Consider the following 7,945-nt stretch of genomic DNA (forward strand, 5'->3'; position numbering starts at 1 on the left):
TTTTCTATATTTATGACAGAAAATATATGATACATTATTGTAGTATGTGGGTAAGTGGCCTTAATAATTTATATTATTGAGATAATATATTGTCGCCTTCGTTTCCCTCTGTTTTTTTTTCAGAGTCGTGCGATCGTCACGTGATTTCGGTGGCGTATCGCGTCTGACCTTTTTTTTTTTCTTGAGTGACAAAATCACTTCAATACAACATCAGGCGATCCAATTCACTTCTTTGACACACATTCCGAACAGCGCAACGAAAATAAATTCTATGTTGGAATAAATAACTCTTAAATTCTAATCGCAAACGTCTGACGTGTTTGGGGTGCGCCTGATGTCATTTCCTTCAAATCGCGGCGCGAACCGCGCAGTCGGCGAAAGTTTGGCTGCTCGACGCCTTGGCCCGATCTGTTCCCCGTATGCGAGTTTTCTCTGCTAAAAGTATTCTGTTTGAACTGATAGGTTCCTCTCCGGCACAGACTCGTTTCGTTTGTGTTAGCCTGCTTCGACCGGGGGCGGGGAGCTCAGTCGATGGTTCCTTTTAGCGTGCCACTTGTTAGCCGCTCGCTGAGTTCCCTTTTGGCGGAATGGGACTCGGGACACAAATTGTTGGAAGCTGCGCAAGCACTAACAATATTTGTTCGGATGCACTTTTATTTATGTTATTCTGGTATTTTATTTTCCAATGGTTTGGAATGATCGTCCTCTATGCTGTTGTTTTATTGAGTCATTTGAATGAGTAGTTGACCTTTGTTGGCCAATTAACACTTGGTGACCGAGGTATTGGCCGTTGATTCATGGTGCAGTATTTGAAATGAAATGAAGTCATTGAAGAATATTCAAGATGACTTGAATTTTGAATGTACGCACAGATCTTGAGAGGTCATCTGTGCTGTACAGCACATTTGACAATAAAGTTGTACTTGATACTTCATTTGAAATGAATCCTGTTTCAAAAGATTTCTAACTGGTCCAATTTCAAGCGGTGGTTGTTTTTCAGTGCTTGAGAAATAAAAGAGTTGAGAACTGACCGAGATGAACCTTTTTACCTTTGATTTCAATCTGCATCAAAATGTCATTCTGTACCCAACACTAACGTCACACACTTCCCACCAGACAAAAAGGAAGCGCTCATTGGTCAGCAGTCCAATTTGGACGAACTAAACGTCCTCAGAGACATCGAACGCATCCTTTGTAGTGCTGCAGGTGAATTTTGTGCGTGTATTTGGGAGAATACAGCCAAGTAGAGTCGTGTGTTGATTTAGGCTTCGTCAAACATTTTATTCTGCAACACACGAGCACAGAGGTGTCCAAACTACATCCCAGGGGTCACTGATGGCCCGCCACAGGATAAATACATGAAGATGACATTTAACATGGGCCGTGCGGTTGGTTTAAAAAAAATTGCGCATTCATTTTCGCAAACGTAAAAATGCTTTGCTGTCCAGTCGGTGTTACGCTGCCGTGACGTTGTTTGCAAAACTCAAACAAATTGCTGCCGCGGTTTCTTTGTCTTCACAAGACTTCTTTGGCGTTGCAGCAACAACCCAACGTCCGCCGAAGCCCCCGGGGTCTCTGCAGACGCTTGATGGCTCCTCAATATGGCTTTCCTCCAAGGGCGGAGAGAATCTCCTGCCTTTCCGTCGCAGTGGGCATGTCAGGTGTCACCCCCTCTCGCCTCCTGCGCAGCATGACGTTGTGCTGAGGAGGTAGAAAGACAAGAAGAGTGATCAAAAAGGGCGATACTGGCCATTGGACTTTGCAAATATATTGGTGAGCACATAATGTTTGTAAACGAGAGGAGCCTCTGGCGTGGCAGAAGTGTCATTGACTACGATTGCCGTGAACCGCGAGGATGCGTTTGGGGCCGCGCCGCCGGAGGAGCTCCGGTGCCAGCAGATGGCCGTCGAATTGCGTATATTACAGCCTAGCTACCGTACGACGTACATTTCTTGTTCCCCACATTCTGTGTACAGACTCGGTAAACTTTAGTCAAGGTAAATCCATAGCTACCCAATATTTCCGACAGTTCTTGTATCTCTGGAAGTAGGCCGTGCACATGTTCTTGTCGTAGTTGCAAGAATCCAAACACTTTTGCGATGCGTCACTTTCCTACGCGCAAAAGAGAAAGTGATCAAAGACGGTTCAAAAGAAATATATCGCATCCAACAAGCAGGATAGGGTCTTACGTCAATGCAAGGATTTATGTCTTGATTCCGGACTTTTCTGGCATTTTTGTCCATTTGCATCTCTGTAGATGCACCAAAAAAAAACACCTTTGTTACACGTTTGGGAAGAGTACTTTTTGTGTGTGTTGTGTGATGCAAGTACAGTGAGTTGATGTCGTTTCCTCGTCGAGTATCCTTTCGTCCATTCACAACATGTACAAAGCCCACCAGACGCTTAGCCGGTTTGGGGCAAAAGTTGGACCGAGCTGATTGAGATGGTTCGCACGTGTTCAGAGGAGGGATGGTGACTTTTTACAACTCGACGACGATGTGACTGAAGACATTTGCTTCGGGAGGGGGGAGAGTGCGCGGAAGATAAAATTCGGGGGAAAAGGACGCCACGGATTGTGGTGGTTATTTGGAACGATCACAGCATTTCAATTCATTTCAACGGGGAACTTTCACTCGTTATTCCCCCAAAACGCGGAGTGGAGTAGAAAGTGGTCAGAAAACAATAAGAACTACTGAGCCAAGTACGGTCACCAAGCAAGTGTACTTGGTTACTTCTAAAACTGGGATTTACACACAAATAAGTCGGTCTCTAGAACAGGACGCTTGACACGGGAAATGTTCATGTCCGGTGTGAATCGAGGATCACAATTGTCGTAAACACAGACACGAAATCGAATTCATTTGAGCCTAGCTAAAGGCTTTGACCTCTACTTCCAGGAGGCGGAGGTCTTGCGGGAAGAAAGGCAATGGCTCCAAGTCATCCGTGAAGAATCTGGGGAAGTGTCTTCAAGTGGGAGCGGGCGACTTCAAGAAAGCATCTAGCTACCAAAGTGCATCCCGGAGTCCGCAGTCGAGCGTTACCTTCATGCTAACGGAACGACAGTATGCAGCCGGAAGAACAACAATGCCGTAACACATGACTGGCAGCAGAATCGGCCAATCGGATCTCCCGAATGGCGTCCTTCCAGGCTGGCAACCTGACGACCCTACGAGTTGCTTGGGCGGGCGTCTACGGTCGCCCAACATTTGAACTTCAATGGAAACCCGCGCGCAACGCCCGACGTCTTCCAGGAGAAGTCTCGCAAGTGGCTTTCGCCGCTCTACGTCGGTAAGTGAGAGCCAAGTGAAAGTGGCAGCGACTTCTTCGACGCGGTGCAACCCGAAATGGGCGTGACTTCGACACAAGTGCGGTTGCATTGCAGCGCACATACAATGGCTGCTCGAAAGATAGGAAAGCAAACAAATTTCGGGCCCGCCGCGTCTCGCAAAAATATGAGAAAAAAATTATTAAAAATTCGGAAAATAGTTGAAAGTCAAGAAAAACACAGCAAAAGGGATGTTGAAGCGCCCGGGGTAAGTTTCGTGTCAATTAAGCATACCGTTACTCATTTCTTGAATTAAAATATCGGGGTTATTCAAATTATGAGAGACGGGTGAGCTCGGGGAAGGGAAAAAAAGTTTGTGTTCCTCTCTGCCCGGTTCGTGACCACAGAGAAGAGCCCGGCGTGGCTTCGGTAAAAACACCTTTTCACAAATGATGTCCAAGACGGTGTTACCGCGCACCTCTATGAACTCGAATGACTCTATCTATATGTACTGTATATATCAAATTTTTTTTAAAAAGTTCAGTAGTTAAGGAGTTGATGAAAGTTGGCAGCCCGCTGACTATCTTCAACGTGAACGGATGATAATAATAACGAACACATTGGTTGATGACCAAATCAATCAAGTCTTATTTTATGGCGTTTGCCGGTGGCTGCGGTGACTTGTGTTCACGTTACGGCTTCGGTTGAGCCTGTCAATCGATCATCATCGATGGGAGCCAACGCTCTTTCCAAACATCTTCCTCGGCTCGGTGTCATTTTCTACCGCCGTCACAATATTTACAGACAGTTCGGGCAACTGGCGTCGCTCCCGTGCCAGTCGAGAGAAGACGCCGCTTGGACGAAATCGAGCTCGCCGATATGTTGGCCAAACGAATAAGGCTTTCCCGACTGGCGTGCGCGCTTCGTGGGTCGTTCGGGTTCGTCGCTGACAGCATCCAGCAAAATTCAAGTTGAAGCGTTGTTTGTTTGTTTTTGTTCAGTCGTGTTGCAAATGACGGCGAAAGCAACTTGCCAACTTGTTTGCAAGTTTTCTTGAACTCTCCAAGCAACTCTGTGCACGTGGGCTAGCCTTATGTCATTCCATTCAAAGTTGTATCTTGATTGTTTAGGGTGAGCTTGTTTGCCGCTTGCCCCCCCCCCACCCCACCCCACCCCACCCCCAGAAGCTTGTTGAGTAGACAGTGATACTGTCATTCAACATGATTTGAGCAGAAGTGCTCAATGTTGTCAAGTTTCGCTTCAAAAGTGCTTTTTTTGGAAGAAGAAGAAGAAATGCGACGTACTGTAGTTGAAAGTGAAACACAACTGAAATGTACGTCGGCGGTGATTCTTTTGCGGTCTACTCGAGGGAGGCAGCCAGCAAATCAGTGGCGGCACTACGTTTTGACAATCGGTGGTTACACGCTTGTCTTAGTTCCGTTTTCACAGGACGGTGACCAGAATCCCTCGACAGCCCATTTTGGAATAGTTTGACAGGGCCCGACATGCTTCAAACACCGTTCACCTTGTCAAAACGCAGTCTTTCAAGTCTCTCTTCACTCTGTCACAGTCAAGGAATGGGAGACTTTTGGAGAATATCACTTGAAGGAAGCAAAAGGACTTTAGCAAAGTTCTCCAAAGAAGATGCCTGTACGCAGAAAAAAAAGGGGGCTTGCTTCGAGCTGTTGATTTGCCCTCGTTTGTTTGCCGCAAAGAAAATTTAACTCTGCGTATTGAAGCGTGCCAAGTTTTTAACCAGAGCGTGTCGTTTCACTCCATTCCCGTCTGAAACTCGGTTAAAGTTAAGGTGCGACGCAAAACACCACCGAGGACCGACTGCAAACGAGCATACATTCGTGCGCCACGAGGCCTTTTTGCGCTTTGGTTTTGGACACCTCCAAAGTGGCGACTGGGGACAGCATGGCCGTCCCCAAACGAGCAAAGAATGTCCAGCACTGCAAAAGAACGATTCTGCTTTGGCAAAGGCGCCTGGCCTTGGCGCTGCCCGATTCATCGATTGCTTGAGAATCCTCTCCAGATTCCGTTGATCAAATCGCATCGCTGCGCATGTAAGAAACACGACTGAAACGGGAAGTGGCGTTGTTGCACATTTGGAATCGCTGGAAAGTTGGCACTCATTTGTTTGTTCTGAACAAAGCACGACTCGAATGTTTGTAGAAGTCACACAAGTCGCTCTCTCTCTCTCTCTCTCTCTCTCTCTCTCTCTCTCTCTCTCTCAGGCCGATGAGGCCGGACGAGGTTGAGGACGAAAAAGTGGATGGAAGGTAGTCGCCTTTGGGAAGCGCGCCTGTATCCGCGTCCGTGAGCGCTCCGCCTTCGAGGCGCCATGGCCACCGGAGCCCAGGGCCACCTCCACCGAGACGCCCTGGTCAAAGCAAAGCCGGCGCCGGCCGCGGGGAGGCGCAGAAGGGCCGAGGCAAAGCCCAAAAGGAATTTCCCCTGCCAAGACTGCCAGAAAGCTTTCAACAGTCTGGAGAAGCTGAAGGTGCACTCTTACTCGCACACCGGCGAGAGACCCTACCGCTGCTCCCACCCCGGCTGCGCCAAGGCTTTTGTCTCCAAGTACAAGCTGTTCAGGTACAGAAAAGCAGCCGGCGGTCGCGTTTTTCCTCGTGTCGGTAGAGGTCGTTCTTGGGCGCCGACGGCGAGCCGTCACGCGCCGACCCCAGACCAAAAGGCGCACTCTGGTGCTGTTTGGGGTCCACGCGCTGGGATGTAGAGCAGCAGCCGCTGATGTTTCAGGTGGCAGAACACCGCCGGTCGAAATGACACCTGACACGGGCGAAGGAAGCGCAATCGAGCTGGCCAAACGGTGGGGGGATGGGGGGGGGGGCATCGTCAGATTTGTGGCAGGGGGGGCGTCCGTACTGGAAAATGGGCTTCGGTCGGCTTGTCTTTTGAGTACGCTCGAGTCAAACGTCGGCCCCGGCTGCCGGTTGACGTCAACTCGACAAAAGGCGTCCGAACGATCGCGCCGAGCCACGGCAAAGTCGGTGAAGTTGCGCGATGCTCGTGTTGAGCGCACGCCTGAACGGCTGCCGCGTCTCCTTTTGTTGAAATGTAAATTCCGGCGGGAGTTCTGGCTCCCCGTCAGGCGGTTCGCTCGACGCGGCGGCGGCGTCTTTTCGGCTGGCGCCTCGCAGCTTCGGGAGGATGACCAAGGTGTGTTCAAAAAAAGGACAGGAAAAACAAAACCCCCCTTTTCTCAGTCACTCAACCGACACGTCACTGTTGGTTTGCGAACGGCGTCCCGGCAGAAAGCCGCCGCGTCTTTTTGGCCCCCCCCCCACGGGAGTCAGTCGGTGTGACGCGGTGGCGAAAAGGTGAAAGTTGATAACTCTGGTGACGGCGAGAACGCTGAGTGCTCATGGTTGGTGTCTCTTTCCCAAGGCATACGGCAACCCACTCGCCGGAAAAAAGCCACAAGTGTTCGTACTGTGAGAAAATGTTTCACCGCAAGGATCACTTAAAGAATCACCTCCACATCCACGACCCGCACAAGGAGGCCTTCGCCTGTCGCCACTGCGGCAAGAGCTACAACACCAAGCTGGGCTTCAAGCGCCACCTCGCCCTTCACGCCGCCAACAGCGGCGACCTCACCTGCCAAGTGTGCCTGCGGCCGTTCCCGAGCACCGCCGCGCTCCTGGAACACCTCAAAAGCCACGCCGGCAAATCCGCCGCCGGCGGCGTCAAGGAGAAGAAGCATCCCTGCGAGCATTGCGAGCGCCACTTTTACACCCGCAAGGACGTCCGGCGCCACATGGTGGTTCACACGGGGCGCAAGGACTTCCTTTGCCAATACTGCGCCCAGCGCTTCGGTCGCAAGGACCACCTGACGCGGCACGTGAAGAAGAGTCACCCTCAGGAGCTGCTGAGGGTCAAAGCGGAGCCCGTCGTCTATGACTTGGCGTCGGGCGGCATGAAGGCCGAACTCCCGGACGCGCCGCCGCCGCGCGACTTGGTCCTGGACCCGGAGCCTTTCTCCAACGCCGCGCAGGTGCTCTCTTTCAAATACCCGACGGGCTCCAACGTGACCTCATACGCCGTCTGCTCGCAGGAGCGGGAGCAGAATCTCAAGGGAGAGCTGGAGAGCTATCTGTTGGAGCTACAGAGCGGCTTGCCGTCCTCCTCCGCCGCCGCGGCGGCGCAAGATCCGCGCCTCCCTCTCGGCAAACCGGAGACGGCCGATGACGCGGGCACGCTGCAGGAAGCCGGCGAGGAGGGGTCCTCGACCAAAATGGCCACGTCGGTGGCCGGCGACTGGCTCGCGTCGTCCTCCCTGATGGACTTCTCTCAGCTTTTCAATTTCTTGCCGCTCCCCGGGCCCCCGTGCAACCACACGGGGGGCGGCGAGGGGCAGCAGACGCTCGCCCCGGAGAGCCCGCATCTCCGCCCGCCCCCCGAGCCTTCCCAGGGCCCGCAGGCTGCGCTTCAAAGCCAGGCTCCCTTCATTTGCAACCTGAGCGCCCCCACCACCTTGCCTCGCTTCCACCAGGCTTTCCAGTGACCCGCTGAAAGGTCGCGGCTCGCGGACGTCTGCCTCGCGCACCCGCCGCCGTGGCTGGCAAATCCCTCCGCGTCACCTTTCAACTCATGAAACGCACTTGCCGTCGACAGGTGAACATCATGAGCGGCGGTGTTGTTTTTTTTTTTTTTTTT

The 7,945-nt window shown here is 51.7% G+C and overlaps 2 protein-coding genes across 6 annotated transcripts; one reads left to right on the forward strand and one right to left on the reverse strand.

The window, feature by feature from the left end:
• Window positions 1-1,260: 1,260 nt before the first annotated feature.
• Window positions 1,261-3,171, reverse strand: chchd7 (coiled-coil-helix-coiled-coil-helix domain containing 7). Of its 4 annotated transcripts, XR_002170592.1 has the most exons (5): window positions 2,886-3,171; window positions 2,190-2,251; window positions 2,014-2,112; window positions 1,484-1,701; window positions 1,261-1,440 (listed from the first exon to the last, which is right to left on the reverse strand). XR_002170592.1 is itself a non-coding variant. In XM_019890060.1 (4 exons), exons 2-4 carry the CDS (start codon window positions 2,247-2,249, stop codon window positions 1,597-1,599), a joined length of 264 nt encoding a protein of 87 aa, XP_019745619.1. In that variant the 5' UTR covers window positions 2,250-2,251; window positions 3,042-3,171; the 3' UTR covers window positions 1,261-1,596. The 4 variants fall into 4 exon arrangements, 3 of the variants coding, with proteins under 3 accessions (XP_019745619.1, XP_019745617.1, XP_019745618.1); XM_019890060.1 differs by having other exon boundaries at window positions 1,261-1,701; window positions 3,042-3,171; XM_019890058.1 differs by having other exon boundaries at window positions 1,261-1,701.
• Window positions 3,172-3,176: 5 nt separating this feature from the next.
• On the forward strand, window positions 3,177-7,945 carry plag1 (pleiomorphic adenoma gene 1). Of its 2 annotated transcripts, none has more exons than XM_019890022.1 (3): window positions 3,177-3,533; window positions 5,506-5,863; window positions 6,677-7,945. In XM_019890022.1, the coding sequence occupies exons 2-3, from the start codon at window positions 5,613-5,615 to the stop codon at window positions 7,791-7,793; spliced, it is 1,368 nt and encodes a 455-aa protein (XP_019745581.1). In that variant the 5' UTR covers window positions 3,177-3,533; window positions 5,506-5,612; the 3' UTR covers window positions 7,794-7,945. The 2 variants fall into 2 exon arrangements, with proteins under 2 accessions (XP_019745581.1, XP_019745582.1); XM_019890023.1 differs by having other exon boundaries at window positions 3,201-3,288.

This window comes from Hippocampus comes, unplaced genomic scaffold (genome assembly GCF_001891065.2).
Source record: "Hippocampus comes isolate QL1 unplaced genomic scaffold, H_comes_QL1_v1.1 scaffold185, whole genome shotgun sequence".
NCBI lineage: Eukaryota > Metazoa > Chordata > Actinopteri > Syngnathiformes > Syngnathidae > Hippocampus > Hippocampus comes.